The 23329-nt window shown below is 40.7% G+C and overlaps 2 protein-coding genes across 5 annotated transcripts; one reads left to right on the top strand and one right to left on the bottom strand.

Annotated features, from left to right (window-relative positions):
* Positions 1 to 304: 304 nt before the first annotated feature.
* On the top strand, positions 305 to 2618 carry fitm2 (fat storage inducing transmembrane protein 2). Its single transcript, XM_083769130.1, has 2 exons — positions 305 to 485; positions 1140 to 2618. Exons 1-2 carry the CDS (start codon positions 313 to 315, stop codon positions 1750 to 1752), a joined length of 786 nt encoding a protein of 261 aa, XP_083625256.1. The 5' UTR covers positions 305 to 312; the 3' UTR covers positions 1753 to 2618.
* A 3907-nt stretch (positions 2619 to 6525) lies between these two features.
* On the bottom strand, positions 6526 to 23328 carry gdap1l1 (ganglioside induced differentiation associated protein 1-like 1; the record flags this gene model as incomplete). Of its 4 annotated transcripts, none has more annotated exons than XM_083768388.1 (6): positions 6526 to 6869; positions 7242 to 7356; positions 9713 to 9807; positions 12070 to 12243; positions 18282 to 18531; positions 23140 to 23328. In XM_083768388.1, the coding sequence occupies 6 exons, from the start codon at positions 23326 to 23328 to the stop codon at positions 6526 to 6528; spliced, it is 1167 nt and encodes a 388-aa protein (XP_083624514.1). The 4 variants fall into 4 exon arrangements, with proteins under 4 accessions (XP_083624514.1, XP_083624515.1, XP_083624516.1 ...); XM_083768389.1 differs by having other exon boundaries at positions 18339 to 18531; XM_083768390.1 differs by lacking the exon at positions 12070 to 12243 and having other exon boundaries at positions 18339 to 18531.
* Position 23329: the final 1 nt, after the last annotated feature.

The following is a 23329-nucleotide window of genomic DNA, read 5'->3' as shown; positions in this document are numbered from 1 at the left end:
CACTACAGTTTGATTCATTCCTGAGTTGTGAAAAGCAGATAGGGTGCACCACTGCACCTTCCTTCCTTCCTCCCTTTCTATGTACTTTCTACCAGGCAGCGTCTAGACCATAGATAAAGTAATTAAAAAGGAATGATTAATAAAAAAAGATGAAATAAAAAAATAGAATAAAATAAGTAATAAAAGGCCTAGACATGGCGTCTTGGCTTCCGGGTTCCTCCCAAGCAAAGCCCTCATTCGTTAAAACCAAAACGCACTGACGTCAGAGCTGCCCTTGGGCTGAACGTCCGCCGTCCGCATTCAATAGTCAACATGGCACGGCTGGATGTCATTGTGGACAAGTTTGTTGCACTTTGGAGATTAACTTCTGTCCGACAAAACTTTCCTTGGATATTTTTGCTCCTTTCAATCGTGAGATCAATTTTAAAAGAGTTAGAAGTCGTCCCAAAGACATATTTCAGCAGCAGCAAAAATCTCATTAATGTGTAAGTAAAGAATGCTGACATGTTAGCTTTAGCTAGCTGGCAATGCTGGCAGAACGTTATGGTGCTGTAGCAGTTGTATGTACCTTGTACGTTTACATGAGACAATAAAGTGACCTGGCACCTGGCTGCAAGATTTCAGAACTGAATTGTAAAGTCTTTGTAAATATTATGGGTCAAAGATGATAGAATATTCCATACATTGGCCATGCACTGCGTCTGCACTCCACTCGTCTCGGATCAGAGTCATAGCTCCCTTTTATTGAAAGTCTGGCAGATTTTACTATAATAGATTTAGATTCACAAGGACTACATGAGATAGGGAATGGAATGCAGCCATAAACACAATTTAAACTTGTATAATTTGATAGATCATAGAGGCCGCGGCGTCAGCCATTCAAGAGCTGAATTCGCATACTGCCACTGCAGCCACTGTGCCACATTTGTTCTTGGTAAATTAATGTTAAATTAAATGAATGGCACATTTATATAGTGCCTTTATCCAAGCGCTTTTGAATGTCAATTGCATTTATCCATTCACATACACATTAATTCACACAGGAGCAATGGCTGAGGAAACCATACAAGGCTTCACTGGCTTGTAGGCATTTTATTACAAATTTTATTGGTAATGTTATTTATCTGCTCTTCTCTTAGGTACTTTGTGAAGGTGTCCTGGGGATGGACCATATTACTACTGACTCCATTCCTCCTCCTCTCCAACTCTTCCATCAACCGGAATGTGTTCTTTCTATTTCGGCGGTTGTTTTCTCTCGTGGTAGCCACAGTCATTTGGTATGTATGCACTGAGACTTTCTTCTACATCGAGGATGTCACTGGTTCATGTTATGAAACTGAATCTATGGACGTCCTCAATGACGAATTCAATCAATCAAAAGCCATCTGCAGGAGGGCTGGCCTCCACTGGCAAGGCTATGACATTTCGGGACACTCCTTCATCCTCACCTACTCCGCCCTCTTCATCTGGGAAGAGATTGCTCCCATGGCCTACCTGAACACAGCTACTTTGTCTACGTTGCCAAGAGTTGTTCTGTGCGTGCTGTATGTATCCCTGAATGGAATTGTGATGATCTGGACATGGATGTTCGCGTGTACCTCGGTTTACTTTCACGACCCGTCTCACAAGTTGCTAGGAACATTGTGTGGAATCCTGGGGTGGTATGTGACATATCGGGTGTGGTATCTAAAGCCTTTGTCTCCTGGAGTCCCTCCTCACCGTCAGCCAAAAGAGCATAAGCAACACACCTAACGCGTGCTCATTCTCATTCAATATCGATGCTAAGTAGTCAAACTAAACCCGAAAATGATAACGCATATTAAAGTTGGATATTTCCATCTCACTGGGTCTGGGTCCAAGTTGACCATGCTATTTAGAGTTCTTCCTGCCTCACAGAAAGGTGACAGGGGGATTGGTTTGCAGTCGTTGGCAGTTGGCAGTCGTCACAGTTGGCAGCTGCTGTTCCCAAAATGAATTCTCTGTAATCTGAGATAAAACACTGACATCTAGCTTTGACCTCTCACCTATCAGCCGCCCTGGTGCTTATGCATCATTTGTTTAATTCTTTGTTGCCTGTTTTATTTATGTAAATTGGTGTGAGTAGGAAGTAGGAACACTTAAAGAATGTTTTAATTCTAGAGTTGTTTAGCGCCACCGACTACTTTTATTAATGTTACCGCCAATAGAACAAGTGCATGTCCGTTTAAATAACTGTAGTAGACCAATATTTCATACAGATTTAATGTTTACCTCCATCTAGGTTTTTAAGGAACCATCTGTTTTGTTTGATTTGGTATGATTTTGTTCCATTCATTAGATTTTTTTATGTGTAATATTCACTGTGCAATATAGACAACAACACAGTGAAGTAGTATTATTTGTTTGTTCATATTTATGAATGTGATGTTACGGTATATTCTTACTGTATTTTCAGTACTACATGCTTTGTGGTCACAAGATAATAAGCTGCTTGGTAAAGATGATTACGTTAAAGTGCCATTACCATGTTATAGACCAATTCTCTCTAGTAGGCCACACTTTACAGATTGACATTGTGCACGCATGGCTTTCTTTTGGGTGCAAGATAATCATAACATTAAAACAGTTTTCATGGACAATATTTGTAATCTTTTGGATTTGTAAAACTTGACACTGCGAGGATCACAGTTTGACACAAACTGTAAAAACCGTGTTTTTTAACAGTGTAAAACTCTGTGGGCTCCATGAAAGAAAAAACTCTGAAAAATCAATTTTCACAATTTATTTGTCATTGATGGCAACTGAATAAATTAAGGCTTATGAACAAATATCATAAAAAGCACCATAAATAAATGTATAAATATAAAAAATTACTATCGTGAAATATAATGGTCACAAATAACAACTAGGATTTCCCAACTTGAACTCTTTGTGTGATCCAAGGATTATAGGCCCAGTCTTCAGGGATAATGATTGCGTCAGCATTAGCAGTGGAGGAGTCGTAAACCAAAGGTGCTTGTGGTAATCAGAGAATATACAATGACAGGCTGGTCATGGTCCTAATTTGTGCTCCGTCGTGTGACAAAACATCAGCTCTACAAGCTCAAAGATGGTCTTGTAGATCTACGTTTCGGTGTGCGACACTGTCGTACGGCAAAGCATAAATCCAGGTTTAATCTCTCAATTATTTCTTGAGCTTTTTCTTGCAACTCGGGTCATTGACAAAATACATGAACGTTTGTCAATCCAAAACGCAAACCGAAGGAAGATTACTTAATTGTACAATGCTGACATACACTCGGAATAGACCTGTCGTTAAATCATGAGAAATAGTTCATAGTATACAGTAAAATCCTTATCTCAGAGTGTACAAATGGAATCAAAGTTATGAAGCCATTTGGTTCCATTTGTACACAGTTAAATTAACAGTGGATTTGACTGTGTACAGTTTGCCTAGACATAATCTTTACAATTGACCTTTTTGCCATTTACATCACTGCTAATATCATGCGAGATTTTGAATACAATCCCTTCCCTCTAAAATAACTTTCTTTAGACTCTGCAATGTATAAAAGATTGAGCCCAAATAATTAAACTCATGGCTATATAGCAAGTGCTCTCCCCATCATAATGTAACAAACATAATGAACCACCACTTTCTTTTCTTTCTTTTTTATAGGTGTTTTTGAGTTTTGTAAATGAGAAATAAGTTTGCCAGAGTCATCAGATATTTCCTTGCAAGCAGACACTGTTATTAAAGGAGCGCTGATCATCATCTTTGGTTAAAACACGATAGCATTTAGTCACGCAGCGTTTTATTAACCACATTAACCCTTCCTTATTTTTTAGCAATTATAATAAAAATGAAAATCCAAGCCTAAAAAAAACAAAAAACTTCTACAGTACAGATCTACAACCTCCAAACAGTATAGGCTATAGGGTCATGTAGTTAATAAGCACCTGCAGTTTCTGTGGCAAAAGAAAACTTGGCACATCCTGACTTAAATATTGGCCTGCTGGGACTGTTTATCTTGTTCATCGCCCAAGGCCTAATTTCAGTTGAACGATAATCTCCTTTAAAGATATAAACCCTGTTCATGTTCCACGGTGATGCATATCGAACCATAAGTGTTCTTACTGCTGTGTACGCGCGCTTGTGATCTAGTGGTGCAGACTGCAGACATAAAAAGAATCACTGTGCTGTAGGTCCATCAATGTTGAATGGCTTGGGTCACAGTTCCCATTAAGAGGTTTAGTCTATGTACTGTACATTATACAGTAAGAATGTCTGTACAACCAGTCACAAAACCAGAGACATCATGAACAAGTTTGTACAAGTTCACACTCAACTCACTTTTCAAGTTCACACTCCAGATTTTGCCATGTACTCCCAATAATGCAAGTTCACACTCAACTCACTTTTCAAGTTCACACTCCAGATTTTGCCATGTACTCCCAATAATGCAAGTTCACACTCAACTCACTTTTCAAGTTCACACTCCAGATTTTGCCATGTACTCCCAATGACACTTAACAACATAACGTTATGAACTGAAACCTAAGTGGTACTGGAGTGGAACCATAACATTGTGCAACGTTAACACCAAATTTGACCCAAAATATCAGGATGGCTCAACAGAACAAAATTAATGACGATTTGTGACTGAGCTGACAACATTTTTGCTTCATATTCCGTCCTGCCTTAAGATGAGTCAGCCTGTCTACACCTTCCCCACTCATTATCCAAGTTTGAAACCATTTGAATCCCGTCATTCAACGGTGAGGACATGCGAGAGTCTGACATTACAGTTCCCAATGTGCTGTGCTGACTGCTGAGAGTGTCGTGATGCTTGCGCTGGAAAAATCATCATCAGCCTACGTAAAATAACGTGCTTGGACACGCTTTGATGGGATCCCAGCACAGACAGAACGCCATTGGTAAGAGTTATGTCAGATTTCCACTTGTCCAACTTACAATAGAGCGATTAGATCCATGTTAAATACTTGTGAAGTTCCCCTAAGAATTCAGTTTAGTTCAATAAATTCAACAAAATGTGCAATTATGAATATATCTATCTATCTATCTATCTATCTATCAGTAAAACAATCTAGTATCTGTCAGGAGGATTAAAGGGCAGTAAGAAGCCAGTGATGTCTTGCTTGATATTGGTGAGGGATAAAGCTACACCATGTAAGGTTTTTTAATAAATAAAATGCTATTTTGACCAATCTGTATGGTAGATTATGAAAATACAATATAACTATACCAACTGCGGTGGTTGTATTTGGTCTCCCTTTTATTCTATTCAGAAAAGTAGATCCTGTGGTCTGGTATGACCTTTAGTGGTTGACAATTGGTACTGCCTGAAAATTCAATTTCTTCCCCTCAGCAAGCAAGCAGGCTAATGGTAAAATATTCTTTTCTTGCGTAGGGGATTCAAATCCCAGAAAGGACATGAAATTGACGTAGTGCTGGTTGAATTAATCCCAATATATATTCATAATAGTAATAAATATAATAATTATTAGTATTAGTATTATACTGTAATTATTATTTAACAAATTAATAATGTGACATGATGCGTCACATTATTAATTGAAAATCAGCTATTCCCCGTAAGCAATGCCAGGTATGACTATGAATTAGGCGTTACTCTACCCGGCCCGGACAATCTACAAAACACATCAAGTGCTTCAGAGTTCATGCTTATAAACTTGCGCTGTGTTATTAAACGTTTATTCAAGACGAAACCTTGAAATGAAATGAAATCCGTCCTTGGTGGTTATGCAGAGACCTCCATAAGCACTGGCGTGTCCGCCAATGCAAAAGTTGGAATGTTTTATGTTACCACCACAAGATGTCACTCAAAACAGCAACACCCAAATTCCTGGTTACCTACTCTACAGACATTGAGAGCCACTGGTCTATGCAGATGCACGATAGGGGAATGTTTACCTCCATCATTCATCTCATCTGGCAGTTTCTGGTAGCACAGCAATTATCATAAATTATTTGTCATTTAAACCTCCTGAAGTTTCACAGAGAAAACCCCAGGCCAATAAAGGAGTGAAGAGCAGTAAGGTGAACGCCAATGCTATGAATAATGGTTATAAATTCAGTGGTTGAGTGACATGCGGTGGACTGGTAAGTGGTGGTAACCCCTGTAGATGATGCCTTAACCTCATTCCATTATGCCTAATTGTCTATTTCTCTTGTACTTGTAAAGAATATTTGGTTGAAATTCTCATTATGGCTTGACCATGCCTCCAACAAAATGAAAATGAGTGTGCAGGACTAAAGTCGTGAGACCTGAATGTTACCACAAATAAAAGCTACTGTAGATGAAGGCATTGATTACCAGAAAAATGTGCTGTCAAGAATTCCTTGCTATGGAATGTTCTTAATATTCTTTGTTCACCCAGGATAACAGTAATAGTGTTCTCTATATAGATTCATATGTTTCCTGCAGTCATAAAACAGTACAGAAAAGTTGAAACATCACACACATATACACAGACATTAAACACAACAGGGGGCATTCACCACTATATGTATTTCTTTTTTAAAAACCAATAGGCAAAGTAACCCATTCCTCCGAGGGAGCCCATGAGAAAAGAGGCCCCGAAGAAAGACGGTGGCTTCTTTTTTACCATCCGAAATGCGTTGGGTAGAACTGCCGACAGGAGGGTAGTGTGGATGTCGCCCAAGACCTTTCGGAAGGCGTAGCGTTTTTGCACACGCACAAAAAAGGACTGGATGTTGGGTCGGCTGCCGTCCTCCCAATATTTCTTAGAAAGTCCCAAGAACATAAGCCTGTGCAACAAGGCTCCCAGACAGACGTCAGCTAGTGTAAATTCAGGTCCACATAGCCACAACTCACACTTTTGACCTGGCAAAAGAAAAGATCTTACTGTAATAGGTAGTCAATTTGAAATGATATGAAAATTAGGGTTGCAACAGTTTTATCAAACGAATTGATTTATATTTAATCTATAATTTAATAAAATAATTGATTGGTTCATTTTCTATCAATATGCTGCGCATGTCTAAATGGGACAATGCAGAAATACTTTTTTTAAAGTACAAAGAAATGTCCAATGTTGTAAAAATGCATTGCACTCCCAAGTATTGTCAGGTTGTACATCAGTTATTTGCAATTATTCAGTTATTCAATTAATCAAAAAAGAAATAAATCAATAGTTGCAGTCCTAATGCAAATGCCTTCTTAATAGTGTCTTAATAAATGGGAGTAATATTATACCTTGATACTCAAGTTTCCTCTTTTCTAGCTCGGCTTCCACCTGATCTAGAACCATGGTTAGCTCTCCCAGAATCTTCTTCAGGTGGTTCACATTGTCATGGTCTATGATTTTTGCCTGTTAACACAATAGAACATGTGCATCTCAAGTCCAAATGCAACATTCTGTACAATTATTGTTGCTGACGGACAGAAACCTGTGCAGTCCAAAACCATTACTATTTAAAAAAATAACCTGTGTTCCAATGGATCCAATGTAATTATTATTTAGTTACCTCTTGTTAATACTTTTGATTGGTTAAATATTTCAACCTGCCGTCACTATTTTTGGCATGTCACATAGGTGAAAAGTAAAGTGCAGCTGCAGACACACTGCTGACACAAGAACAACGCAGCAAGTCAACATAGTCCATCAAATATTGGAATAAAAAAATCAATAACACGGAAGGACAAGCTGCAGTGTTTTATTGCCATAGCAAGGTGGGGCAATAGAGAGGATGGAACTGACAGACTTGGAATCACATATTGCTAGGGTAGGTTCCTGTCCAAGCAGCATAAAAAAACTGGTAAAATTGCTAGGCTGTTAACAGTACCCCGCATTATATCCCAATGTCATGACTCATATCTGTGCATCTGCAGTCATAGCCACATGCACTGTATGTACACTGGACTGTATGTCATAGTGTATTAATTTAAGCCATTTAAGCCCTAATCCTTTAGGAAAATACTAGCTCATAACGTGTCGCTTTACGGTGTGTTGTGAGCTTAGCGTCTATTTTTTAAAACAAACATTAAATGTCGAAAGAAATCTGAATGTATTAAATGTTTTGAAATGTTTTGACAGTGACAAAATAGGGACACGGGGTTAATAATAATAATAATAATAATAATGAATTGCATTTTATAGCGCTTTTCCAAGTGCTCAATACAACTGTTCATTCATTCATACATTAGGAGGTGAAGCGGCGAACAGTCAACGCCAGCGTCCTCACTTCCCACATTCACACACCAATGGTGGCAAGCTAGCACCGATTGACTCATTGGAGTCAATGTAGGGTTCAGTGTCTTGCCCAAGGACACTTCGACAGGAGGAGCTGGGAATCGAACCGCCGACCCAGGGATCATTGGACGACCTGCTCTACCTCCTGAGCCACAGCCGCCCATAATGCATAATGGGTTATTCATTATGTCCATGTTCATTTACATTACAAACGCAAACACCCTATTTCTGTGCCCGCATAATCACACGCTGCAACAATGTGCTGCAAGGAAACCCTTATCAATGCATCACTATCTGTTCCTTGTCCTATACTGAATGTCAACAACTACTTCTTATCAAAAGCTCATTTAATGGATTACCACCATGCATCAGTGCACATGGATCTCTATCTTCAGTCTAATGAATAGAAGCTGAATTCAGGGCAGAGCGATACGGCACAGTCATACGCAAAACATGCATGATGTTCATATGTTTTCAGCATGGCGCTAACTAAATTACTGCCAGTGCACACACAAGTGCAACACTTAAGGAAAACAGGAATGACTCATTTGAATCATTGAAATGACAGCGATGCCATGAGGCATAGACAATGTAGACCGCACTTGGCTTGCGTCAGATTCATAACCTTGCCTACTGTATTAACTACTCTATAACAACAGAATTAGGTTGGACTTGTTTTCTCTCTTTTGTTTGAGGATAACTAATCTACGAGCTGGACACCACCACAATGGTCTGGTCTCTAATTAACGCCAGAGAAATTCCTGCACCTTTTTAATGTGGAACTTTGTCACCATCATCGGGAACAAAGATATTTGTATTTGGAGGCATTTTCGCGTGAATTTGGCCCAGACCGGCCCACCACAACCAGCGCGCAGATAGCAGAAACTCTACCGCCTGCTCCGTCGCGGCACACACACACAAACAAACAAGCCCTAATACCACCACTTTTACAGAACAACATAGGCCTAAATGATACAAACCAACAGACAACTACACAACCCTGTAGAGGGTTTATTTGTCACTCACTGATACAGGTACAGTGAAATTATCATGATGGCACTGGCAGAATGGCAGCACGCCCGGACCTTTCCTGGTGGCCTGCCGCCTATTGGCCTGCCTGCCTTTTTCTTTTCTTTTTTTTATCATGGCGGCCCCTACGGTCGCGGCCCACCGGGAAAATGCCCGGTATGCCCTGTGGCCAGTCCAGCCCTGTCAGGGGGACTACAACAACATCAGTGTGTTTGACCAGAGACCGACTGCTGGCTGAGCAGATTCCGCACGGCTTCTTCCAGAAGGGCGCAGCCGCGCAGGTGTCATTCAACTATGCCTACTGTACAATGTACTGTTACTGTTACATACTTCTTGAGGACAACTTCAACCGGAGGTTCAATAATCTTGAACTTTGAACTGCACTTGTTCTAGAATCAGCATTTATACCGTAACACACTGGCGTCTGTTGTGTGAATGAACCCACCATGAGTTTCTTCTGCTTGGAGAGGTAAGGTTCTGTCAGCTGGGGCTCCTCATGGTCCAGCTTCAGTAGCTCTGATGCAGCATTAGCCAGGTGTCCTGAGTGGACAGGTGTACACACATGCACACACACACACACACACACACACACACACACACAAATGCGCACGCACACACGCACACACGCACGCACACCACACAGTACATTTGTCAATACATAATTACAAATACAAATCACACCCGTGTGAAGTGAGGGGCACTCTTATCATCATACATCATCTCATTCTGGCAAATCACAATTTGTGTGCTCACTTTCCCGTCTTCACTTTTATCTTCAATGTTTGTGTTTACACAAACCCAGAATGCTGTTCGACTGTATGTCAAACAATCTATTGCTCGTATGCATACGCAGTATAAATAATAGACAGATTTTTATTTTCAGTTGGTGCATTCAGAGCAGGGGGGCAGTCAGCCAGATATTTCGTGAAGCCTCATTTGAAATCGGTAGTTCATTATAATGGCCTGTTGTGGCGCTGGACTGGACCCAAAAAGCCCCATAGCTCCATAGAGGCCCATGTATTTTGGCCCAACTTCACCTAGACTGTATTACCTTAATAAACATGGTCATGAATACTTTCTTCTTCCAGTCACTAGTTTAAAGTCTCATTTCTAATGTCATAATATTCTTTTTGGAAAAGTATGGTCCCATTAATTAAAAAAATGACCATAAAGAAAAAAAAACATTGCGTATGTTCTGAGGGGCGTGGCTACCGTTACAGTCTATGATCGGGATTCCCCTCCCACTCGAGTCAAAATAAAAACCAACGGAGAAGAAGGGGGGGAAGTCCCGCCTCGTTGTCTGGGCAGCCAATGGCCAGCTGGTCCAAAACGGAGCCAGCCAATGGCCAGCTGGTACCAAACGGATCTAGAAAGATGGCGACTTACAGTGCAGGAATAACAGGCTTCATTTTACGTCCATGTTAGACCCGGCGAACGCTTTGTCCATATTTTTTACAGTCTATGATTCAGAGCCAAATTATTAGATCCCTCGGTGTGTGGCCACAGCAACTCCAATGTTGCTCTATTCATTTATAATATTGGCCACATCACATGAACGCAGTCTAATGAGGATACAGTAGAAGCTATGGATGAAATCTATAGCTACTACAAGTTGTGGGCCTACCACCGGCCGCATTGTAAGCTTTTTTTGTCCGACGTTAGATGTTTCCGGTTGCCTTCTATGGTGTTAAATGTGGTGTGGATGATCTACACGGGAATTGCTTACACACCCCTTTAAACGTTTATTCACACACTATTTACAGTTTAGTGAATAAAGCCCATTGACTTCCATTATAAAAATGTAAATATTCCATCAAATAGAAAACTTTATGTGAAAGAAAATGCATGTAGGTAGGTATTCACTTTGCCAACTGGCAGTGCTCATAGTCTGTAGCCTGGTTAATAAACCAGACTAATATCGCACGGACCGCGGGATATTAGTCTGGGGAGGCTCAGCTTGGATTTAATTTCCAGGGAAACATTTTCTCTTTGACACAATTGGTCAGAGCTACTGTCAGTCAAAGGTCTCAAGCATTGAAAGTCACTGTACCAAAGCCCGCCCATATTGCATACCGTGTCCCGATTGGCCGCCCACATTCTCTGGTGTAGGAAATGGGCGTACAATTGAGCCTCTCCAGACCGAAATCCGCCGGCAGGCAATTTATTTTTGCCAACGGCTGATTCGGTCTGGTTTATTAACCAGGCTACATAGTCTGCACACACAGACATAACCTCTTTAGACAGCTAAGCCATGCCATCAAAACATTATTGTCTCTAATTACACATAAACATCACTGGTTCACCACTTCTATTGAGCCATCAGGTTGATTTAATAGTTATCACACATACTAACTGAGGGTTGCTTGTATAATTGATTCTACTGCAGAACTTAAGGCTAATCCTCTCCCTTTGCCTTGATTTATAGGTTTACACAGAATTGATCGCCAAGACAGCAATGTGCTGTGTTTAGGCCAGGGATTCTTATATTGCATACTGTCAAACTGCACTGTATGTTAACCACTTTAACCGGAACCCTGGCGAAAATAAAATAAAAGTAGGAACATTTAGAAAAAATATAAAAGATAGAAGTCCTGCAAAGTAATTGCGATTTTTTTGTTGGTAGGTGTGGTGTTTGATAACTGTTATCAAACACCACACCTACCATCGGTTCCCAGGACTTCCAGCTAACTTGCAGCACCAAACCAAGCTAATTGTCCAGCTTGGAGAACATCGTGGGGCAGATCTCCACACTGGCCTTGGAACGCCTTGGGATGGATGGATGGATGGATTGGCTTCACTTACTACGTATTTCTTCAGTGGCGTACTTTGGGATCATGGAGTCAGTGGTCAGCTCTGGATGGAGGATACAGCCATGCGTGTAAGCGTCCATGGGCAGGCCATCTAGGAGCTGACGGTACTGCTGCACACGCTCATGGAGGACTGAGCCTTCATCAGGAATCAGCTGGGCCACCGTTTCTGAAGGCGAGATCATGTACATGATATATATAGCACAGACAATATACACTTATAGCACTTTTAATTTAATCATTGGTTAATGTACAACACGCTCAACAATTTCTTTTTAAGACGGTGTCCTGGACAAAGAAGGAAAGAACAGCACTCCATATTTACTATTTATTGCCACATGGTCATTTCAGGCAAGACAGTTCCTCAGTACATGCACTGACAACCACAATCTGTTGGATAAGGGAGAGCCGACACGGTTGTAACGCCATCATGATGTCATCGCGTCAGTATATGTACAGAAACGTACTCTACGTGCCCAGGAAGTTTCAAGTGTTTTCCTTCATCCTACTGGGAATTATTGATGGAAAACTGGCTTTTCTCAAAATGCGTAAAAAATAAATTCAATTTTCACCTTGAGTATCTTGTGGTCTACAGATCTTTTCTTTGATGTTGATGAGCTAAAATCGACATGGATGTCTGCATGCTGATGTTCTTCATTAGTTTGCATCGTTTTTAGACACTGCAGTGAATGCATGTTAGTTCTGGTCTGTAAGCAACGCCAAAGAAGGACTTGCAAAGTGGTTCAATTGTAACACACGCCATGTCATATCATTCACATTATTTATGGAATATTTACATATTTGACATATTGGCCAATATTATGTTGAGTCAGCTATCTTTCAATTACAGAGTGTATTCTAGATCGGTTTAGGGTTGTAAACTTGTATAACATACAACTCAATCAATCAAATGTTTTATCTTTTTTGTGTAATCAATGTATTTTTCCATTGAACTGACTCAAACGCCCGACTGGTACACCCGGTAATATTTAATAATGCCCTAATTATGTTTGATACATTTTCTTATCACATCCATGGTATGAAAACAATGTTAAAGAGTTGCTTCAATGAAATATAATTTGTTATTTTATTTATGGCGCATGCCGTTACAATTAATTCCATATGCGCAGCAAATGTAACACTGGAACAGCGTCCACTTTCGGTATAATAACTCCCGACCTGTTTCATCAATGGAAAAACTTGAAGTGGTTTATGATAGCAGACATGTGTAGGTCCTTTGCCTGAAAATACATATGTAGATAAAAGGATCTCTGAGTAAATGAGTGAAACTTGCAAAATGTTACAACCATGGCGGCTCTCCCCTACCATTTTATATATCACCTAGCACACAGATTTTATAACACACAGCCCACACCATGACACCAACTAAATCTATTACAAAGTAATGTTAGTGGATTATTATAATAGTATAGAGATCATTATAAGACGCCTGAGACCAGTAAGACGGATTTTGAGTGACAAAAATTCCCCATGTATGGAGATTTTGAGTGTAAAAAAAGATTTCATAGACCATAGGTGATTTTAGGCTCTTCCAACAGGGGGGGGGGGGGGGTATTCAAGCCTACAATTTCTGTGTACACATCTGTGAGAACTCAATGGCTATAAGTTATAGAATATAAACAACTAACTGTGCAAGTACACCTTTTTCTAGACACTATTATTTACTCATTTTGGAGCATACTATAGCATGTGAGTCATCAATCAATCATGTAATGTAAAACTGTTCATTACAAAACATGAATGAAATGAAAAGTATAAATGAGTATAAATGAGCATGAAGTTACAATTGACCAAAAATATATATTTAACCTTTTTGGGGGGGGGGGCACCAGGGGGCACCAGGCACCAGGGGGGAACGTGCCCCTGCCTATGACTCGCAATAATAAACTGTACTTATATATCCATTTAATTCAAGTTCATTGTACAATAGGTGTATATTCATCATGCATATATTCACTGGTGGTGATTGATTGATTGTATATTTGTTTGTTGACAGAATATACACAAAATACTACACAGCTGTAGTATTTTTAGTCTAACTTCCCAGTTCCCAGGAACATCACAACTTTATAGATCACCCATGGTTTCTAAGCAACCCACGTTAATGCCAAGTAAACATAACAAATCACACCCGTGTGAAGTGAGGGGCACTAATAGCAATGTCCCGATTTTTCCCCCGATCCCGATAGCTCAGTGTCGTGATCTCATGTTGTGTTTATAGCTATCTAGCTATATATATATATTTCATGTTGTGTTTATAGCAGACTCCTCACTCAAATGTGCAGTTTGGGCAACTCCAAAGTAAACTCCAACATTGTATTTACCTGCCATAGTGTCAACCCATTACCCCTGTGTTGGACTGGCATATTCCCCGATACCGATATGACAAATAAGGGCCGATCCGATACTTTTCCCCGATACCGATACAGTATCGGGACATCTCTAGGCACTAATATATTAAAGTCTAACTCATGTTGATTAGGTGATGTAATAGTGATGTAAAACAAACGGTGCCAACACAAACATTACAACGCATTAACAATAAAGAGACAATATGACGTAATGAGTTACATTATGACGTACACGTTGTCAATGGCGTTTACAAAACAAACATTGAACTAAAGACAAACATACTAAAAAATAACATGATGTCAGCCATTAGATTGGCAAACAGCATGGTAACTACAGTAACAGATAGAGCCGTCCTCAACCGCAGTCGTTCCCAAACTTTTTCGACTCAAGGACCCCCAAATTGAAATTTTTTAGCCTGTGTGCTGCAAGTTAGCTGGAAGTCCTGGGAACTGATGGTTTTATCAGGGTTAAAGGTCAAAGGTCATAGGTTCAAAATTGTTCAAAATTGAGTCCAGATATTTTTAATTTGTGTGAATTTCAACCTCTGTGGGGGGGTATTTATATGCAAATATCATGACCAATGGCATTGCAATGAACATCAATGACGACGTCTAGGTGAAAAAAGAACATAAAAATAAATAGAAATATATATATGAATGAATTAATTAAAATATGTTGTATTATTGCAACGCTGGGTGTTACAGGGTTCAAACTTAAAACAGAGCAAGGTCGCAGGCAGGGCAAGTCATACACACGGCCCCATGGGGACACTGACGAAAGAACGATAGTCAGCGGTATACCGGAGGAGGTTCCATTCCATCGCCATGGCTGCATGTCCTGTTCTGTTCACAGCACAGGTCTGTGGAGGGTGGAGCTGCACCTGGCAGAGATCCAGGACTCTGAATAATCAATCCCATGGCCAGAGCAAGACCGACCTGCAGGGCATGGCAGCAGGTGCAGTCTGCTGCAGCACAGGGGTGTGAATATTTTGAGCGTCTTTTAGGGCCATACTACATTATGGACCGACTGTCGTGCCTCCCGCAGTCTGGGTTTAACTCATTCTGACCTGAGATCAGATTCTAAAAATGTCTTATTACATCCTGACAGTTTCATTATTAACCCATTCTGACCTGCGAGATCAGATTCTAAAAGTGTCTTCGATTTTTCAAAAATAGCAGACCTACAAGCTCGTATCGCGCCACTCAGTGGCGCGATATGAGCTTGTAGATCTGCTATTTTTCAATAGCTAAAGCATAACATGATGCCAACACCAACATGGGTGCCCGTTCAGAATGGGTTAAGTGCTGACAGAAAAGTAAATAAATAAAACAAGGCCAAATTCAACGCAGCCAATGTTCAAAGTATGCATTACAATTGAGAGCTATAATAGACCCCTTTAATAGAACTCTCGGAGCCAACTGCTGGGGATTTGGACACAGAGCAGTGGCGTATCCAGGAATTACGTTTTGGGCAGGCAAGATGTGTTACTTGTCGTCTCCCCCTGCGCACAATCGTAGCACTAAAGGTTTTCAAAGAGATATACCTGCCAGACGAGTAGGATACAAAGGCTGAAAGGCATGCATTTACATTCCAATGGGTGATTCCATTAATAGTTCTCAGGTCTTGTTTTTGTCCTCTTTTTCCCCCTCATTGTATGGATTTTGGCCCACGCCAGAAATGGATTTGGACAGGCGCCTGCCCTCGCCTTATATTGTAGATACACCTCTGACACAGAGGAAATGCATTTCAGCTGATCTTGTCTCGCTGATTAGCAGCTTGAAATTGATTTAGTTTAAACTCTACCTATCACGGAACATTTAACAGGAATAATTGTTGTCTATGTGGCTAATTTGGAATACAACTACACCACCAGTACAGCAAATAATGCTATTTTAACCGCATCAAACAGTTAAATGAATACGTTTCCAGTCCTATACCAACCTCACTGGTTGATCTCCTTGTCACTGGAGAGCATGGACAAGAAGACGAAGAAGACTCTGACGAGTTCTATGAACACAACGGATATCTCCTATGGTCCTATTCAAGACCAACATCAATGATAAGTAAGTAAGTAGCCTTGCCGAGCCATGAGGCCCATAGGGCAGGAGCCTATGTCCTGTTTCTGTAGCGTGAGGCAGCTTGATGTACAAGTACACCCCCTGGACATGACGCTAGTATGTCGCAGGGACTTACCCCCAATCCAACCCTTGATGCTGAGTGTCAAGCAGGGAGGCATTGGGCCCCATTTTTACAGTCTTTGGTATGACCCAGCCGGGGATCGAACCCCGACCTCCCAGTCTCAGGGCGGACACTCTAACCACAAGGCCACTGAGCTGGTCTGGAAATGTGGACAAAATCCAATCTGACGAGAGGGCTACATTTCATCCAACGGTGGTCGGTGGCTCAAATGGCAAATAAATAATGGACCCTGATATGAAAAGGGTGGAAAGCTACTGCTATGGGAGTGTATAGCCTGTACAGTGTTCATTACATTTGATAATTGACACTGGGTAAAAATAAAAAAAAGGGTTTCAAAATCCAGGAAAAAAGAGGAAAACCACTGCTATACAGCTAGATACCTTATTTGTAAAGTTATATGCAATATTGGTATTAGTGCTTGGTAAAATTGTGATTATATATTGTAATGGTGGCACTGATTACCACACCATGCCATGGGCATGTGGTCACTTAGTTTCACTGAGATACTTGAACCTCAAAACATAGGTCTAGACACCTTATTTGTTCATTTAAGTGCAATATTGGCTGAGATAGTGAAAATCTATTTCTTTGATAATGGCGGCACTAATTTGCATAAGACATTTAGCTGGGATACTTTGCCACCTTTTTACATACCGTAGCTGATTCAAGTAATAATGTGGAGTCAGTTCAAACTCATGCAGTCATTCATTAATTTATTTCATTTATAGCTGATACCCTGATACTGACTGAATATAGATTTTCACCAATTTGAGGTAGAAGTTTGGCTACAAAAAGAGTAATTTTCAAGATAGAAATGTAATCTTGGGGTCAAATTGAAGGTTAGGGAAATGGGAAGTTTTCTATATACAAGTGAATCAGTGATATTCACCATAATGTGCTGGAAAATTACCATCTTTGTTGTTATTTGTTAAGCGAACAGTATATTGTTTTGTGTTTCCGGGGATGATGTAGGTCATTTTTTTTAAATACAATGGTTGCAAGCCCCGAAACCTATTCTGCTACTTACCCCTATGTGTCAGGATACTCCATGACAAAGTTCAGACTACCATGTTGATTTATGTAATTTTAGTGAATTAATGTATGCCTTTACACAATTTCACCAGAGCCATATACCAAGTCAGTGGTTCCCTGAAGCATCAACCCTTCCTGCTGTGGATGAGTGAGCACAAAGGGTCTCTTTACTATGACAAGGACATACTCAACATCCCTCAGGCCTTTATTGGATTCACACGCCTAGGATATTGCATAATGGAATGTACACTGCCTCTGCAACTGATGAAATCTGGAGTGTTAATGATCTCTGATATCAGAGTTAAATTAACAAGATTTTTGCTGTGTAATGTAGGCTACTAAAATCTTGGCGAGCACATACGTAGCATAAATCTCTACTGTGGCTTGTTTTTAAGTGGTGCAACCACTCCTACAACCAGCAATGTATGCGTGTATCTGAGCACGAGTATATGACTTATTAGTACCAGTAGGGGGCGCCAGAAACAGAGAGAGGGATAGTGCTGCTCTGTTGCCTGCTAGAGAGAGAGAGAGAGAGAGAGAGAGAGAGAGAGAGATAGAGAGAGAGAGAGAGAGCGAGAGAATTGCACCACTCAGTTCACCAACCAGAACTTAACCTGCAGCTACTCCAACAGAAACAAAAACAACAGAATGTTATTGTACCTCCCACAAAGTTTGCCTCTAGGTATTCGATGATCTGGTTGTAGTCGCTGACGATGGTGTCTCCGTGGATGACGACGGGCACCTCCTCGCCCAGGTTCAGCCTCATGAACCACGGCTCTTTGTGCTCCTGCAGAGGCAAGCTCACGTCCCTCTCGTCGCAGATTAGACCTTTCTCGTTAATAACTAGACGGACCTGGAAATGAAATAGTGAACGCACGCAGAATTAGCCGACTACACAAGCCACGATGACCGCTAAGATTCAAGATTCAAGATTGCTTTATTTGTCATTCTTTCCAACTGCAGCAGCAGAAAAAAACTAAATTACGATGTGCTGAGTGCACGGGCCGCAGCAACATGGGTCGCGCCGCCACAAATTTCTCTTTACATCAGAGAGAAAGAAAAAGAAGAAAGATAGGGGTGGGGGGGGGTGGGGGGGGGAGCAGAGTACGGATGAGGGGTATTGACTGAGAGGGAGGGGGGGGCGGGGCGGAGATATCATATCACATTACAATTATAATTGTATCGTGTAGGCACAGAATGTACTTGGGTGGGGGGCAGGGTGGGTTCTAGGTCTGGGCAACAATAAAAAAAAAAACACTACTCTCACGCCACCCCTCAGGTTTTAGTACTCCCTATATAAGCTAAAGAAGTTTACACTATACACCTGCAGACGTATATTGCTGATGGGGCAGGTAAGATGAGACAGTAAATACAATGATATGAACTGTATGCCTATACCGCACCCACTGGGGTTAGAAGTAATTTAAACATCAGAACTACAATAAAAGGTTTTAAGTGCAAATTATTAACTTCCCTTTTCCCTGCCGGAGGCTATAGCTGTCTAGAGCAGGGTTGGTCTGTGGTGCTGGAACAACCAGCGCCAACATATTATATTGTTAATTTGGTGACATGTGATCAATCTTCATAATATTGAACAGAGCTGCAGGACCTTTCATCTAGGAGACAGAGTAAAGTGATATGTTCTCAATATCGGAGATACCGAATAGGGAGATTAGTCTTGCGTAGCCAGACGAACATAGATATCTGTCTATATAGTCTGGTAACATCTAAATAAAATGAATGGGCTAAATCTGAGTTGAAACAATTCAGAAATTTAAAAAGAAACAGTATTGCAGAACCAAAGAAAGCAAAGACTTTAGTGTGGTCCTTCACAAAAACTGTTTGGTCAGTCAACATCCGTTACTAGCAGGACAAGCTAATGTCCATAGAGAGTTAGCCTATTCATGGGTCAAAGACTAACCACTTTAAACCTGATATCACTATTTGTGGGCAGGTTTCTAAAAATAAAAATAAAGTAAAGTCGCCACAGGCCTCTGGTTTGGACAACTTGGAGGGATGTGTAAAGCTTAACAAAATGCCACAAATGCATGTATTTTTAAGTAACGTGAGACATTAAAGGAGAAGCTGTTGAAATCTACAGTGAGCCTAGATAGAAATGAAATACTGAAAATCTAAATGTTTCTATGAAAACGCATAGTCATGGCCTTAAAAACTAAATCACCGTTTCTTACTTAATGAGTTGTTTAGTCATTGCTTTGTAATATCGCCAATATTACCTCAGCTGCTTAGACATTTGCCCATAGGACTACACACAGAAAATGCAATACAGTGATATAATACTACAGCATATTATCATGTTCATTCTCAAGAACAACAGCAACATATAGCATTACTGACTATACTGTACTACTAATATGTAGCCCTCAAGAATGCCAGTGCTGTAATTTCCAGGTATCAATTGCCATCCTTCTCTATAACCATAACACCTCTGTTGTACTTACTATATTTCAGTCACGACTCACGTACTATCTATCAGACATGTGTTTTTTCTTCAGACCCCAGTCTGCTGAATAACGATTCTGTGAGAGCTGATACCATATCTCTGATATCACTACGATGTGCTTTGCTATCAGGATCAACGTTACCTTACATTTCTTTGTTTTGTTTTGTATGTTTGTTTGTATAGGTTGTTGTTTATTTTACATGCACAAGTCAATGTGCTTCGTATGTCACCAAACATATTAGGCCTAAAATGTATCTGACATAAAAGTAGCATTTTTAATTCCACCTACAAATAATGCTGAAAGCAGTTGTATTATATGAGTCACATATTTGATATAGATCCTAGTGGAATGGTCAAGCTATTATGTTAAGAAGTCCAGTGAACCCCACATGCATCAGCTTGCATATCAAACAATGTAGCTAAGAAGCTTTTTTTCTTCTTCTTCTTTTTCTACAATATTTTTTGGGCTATTCTGCCTTTATTGATAATACACAGTAGAGAGAGGAGTTGGGGAATGGGGACATGCAAAGGTCACTGGGCTCGGGAATCAAACCCACAACTCGCTGAATGTAATGCAGCTTTGATGCTAATCTTTGACAGCATCTCTGAAGAAAGAACCAATGCTCTGATAATTCATAGCATTTATGTTCAAAACGGCCTCAAGCAATAGTAAATATGAATCAAACTACTTTAGATTGGAGCCAGCGTCTTGACTCAGAGCCTTGTCTTTACAACTTTGCTGAGTGACAATGGCTCCAATAAGCCTCAGAGGCAACAGCTAGCCTGCATGTTTAACAGGCAGGATAAACCTTTAGCCCTGGACCACATCAATAAGGTTGTGGACTTTCTGAAGGTAACATGTTGTTGTCCACAATGCCTCCATATATGGAAATATACATTCTTTACCACGGTAAAGAATGGTTATGGTTTTTTAACTTCTATTCCTTCAACACAATGTACCAGACACTCCACTCAGGTTTACTTTACTGTTCTTTTGGTTAGTATTGAATTTGGTAAATATGCCTTTTCCTTTAAAGCCCCTACAGACTGGAATACTTTACCAAATAACATTAGATCCATCTCAACATTCCCAGTTTTCAAAAGTGCACTGTCTTCCTACTTCAAAGTTGTATGTTCTTGCTTTCGGTAAATATGCCATTATATCACCATGTTTATTCCTTTATTTCATTATTTTATTTTGTATTACTATTATCGTTATTGTCTCCACCAGGCCGAAGGCATGGGTGGAGAGTATGTTTTGCACTCCGTCCGTCCGTCCGTCCGTCCGTGTGTGTGTCCGTCCGTGTGTCCGTCCGTGTGTCCGTGAGCAGCTAATCTCCGGCACCGTTAACCCGCTCCATGCCAAATTTTGCACACACACTCCCTGGATGCCAACGATGAACCTCTGCCCCAAACTTTCCAGAACGGCCTGTTATAGCGCCACCAGGAGGCCGCTTTGTGCCAAACAAGTTTTTGCACAGTACACCTACAGATTTTGTCCAAACATCACGCAAAATTCAGATTTCTCAGACTCCATCCTGATTGGTTAAGATTGGCTTCCAAAGTTCACAGGAGTGCTCAGTTTCAAACAAAATGCTGCAAATCATGAACACATCGCGTGATTTCCGTGAAATTGTGCACGCACATTCCCACTAGGCCGAGGACGAAATGCCACATGAACAATTTCAACTCAGCCTCAAGGTGGCGCTATAACTGGCCGAAAAGTGTTTTTACCTCTAACTGCACGGATCTGTGGATAACTTTGTATGCCAACTCCCTAGAGGCCAAGGAAAAACCTTTGCCTGGAATTTTTCACATCTGCTCTTTATAGCGCCACCAGGAGGCCGACATATGTAAAACACATTTTCTATTATTACTCCTTCAGATTTTATCCAAATTTCACGCAAATCGGTACACATGATCTCCATAGTCATGTGATCAAGACAGGTTTGTTTGATTTCTCATATTCCATCCTGATTGGCCACGATTGGCTCCTACAGTTTTCAGGAGTAGCCCGCTTTGTACAAATCGCCACAACTCCTCAACGCAGCGTCCGATTGCGATGAAACTGTGCACGCATATTCCCACTAGGCTGAGGAAGAAATCCTGGTGGAGACCTGTGCCCAGAAGGGCACTTTTTCTAGTTTGTATTTTATTTTATTTTTTGCACTCACTGTACAGGACATAGAATTTTCATAATGTGCTACAGTATATTATTGGATTCAATGCCGTAATGAGGTTGTAAGGTTTTCAAGGTTTGCAGTGTTTAGTGTTTTGTCCTGTCCATGTTAGGTGTATGTAATTAGTTTTGTTTTACATGTTTACATGTACAATAATGTTGTGACATGTATCTGTGTTGGGAGCCCCTCAAAAACGAGATGGTACATCTTCTCAAGGGGTCTTTTCCTAATAAAGAAACTTGAATCATCATAATATGGTTATATTCACTTAAAGTAAGGGGAGAAAACCAGCTCCATTTGGTTTGGTTTGCACAGAGATACTTCATTTTAATCAATTATTTAGACACTGTCATGTGTCAGAGACGAGTCAGACCACATAAGGTGTAACCATCATTCACATGCTATACAGAGACAAAATAGACCCTGCACGTCAATAAAAGGTTACTGTTTATGAGATGAATGAATCATCCACTCGTACATGAGCTAGTGCATAAGATATTGATCATGAATTCAGGCTATATGTCGAGGAATTGTGCCCCTGCATGCTGCAAAAGGAAAGATCTGTCAGGATAACATTCAAATGCCATGTTGCATAGACCATGTGTTAATAATAACCATGCACAAAAACATGCTTTGGTCACAGCGCACGCGCACGCACGCACACGCAGGTGACACACACACACACACACACACACACACACACACACACACACACACACTTCCGTGCTATAGTATGTATAGCCTATATGTCACGAAGGAGATGTAACACCTCCATCTTCGTGCTGTATAGTGTATATTAGCCGTATATAGCCTATACCTTTTGGGAGGTGAAGGACTGCGTCCAGTGGTACAACACGAGCCTGTCTTTTGAGAAAGGTAATTTGGGCACTGCTGCCATCGTCGGTTCTTCGCCTTCCTCCCCGTCTGTGATTTTGCCGTCTTCGTCGAAGGCTGAGATAGGCCACCAGCTACAGTTGGTGGGGGTAACATTGTTGGAAGACGCCATG

Source organism: Protomyctophum parallelum (genome assembly GCF_964188405.1).
Source record: "Protomyctophum parallelum genome assembly, chromosome: 7".
NCBI classification, from domain to species: Eukaryota; Metazoa; Chordata; class Actinopteri; order Myctophiformes; family Myctophidae; genus Protomyctophum; species Protomyctophum parallelum.
The sequence above is the reverse complement of the archived record's forward strand: the minus strand, read 5'-3'. Positions and strand labels throughout refer to the sequence as shown.

What these genes read in the sequence shown, in the direction of transcription:
- fitm2 (XM_083769130.1), top strand. Translation starts at nt 313, where the DNA reads ATGGCACGGCTGGATGTCATTGTGGACAAGTTTGTTGCACTTTGGAGA. An exon ending in AGCAAAAATCTCATTAATGT is followed by an intron (nt 486 to 1,139) that starts GTAAGTAAAGAA and finishes CTCTTCTCTTAG; the next exon opens with GTACTTTGTGAAGGTGTCCT.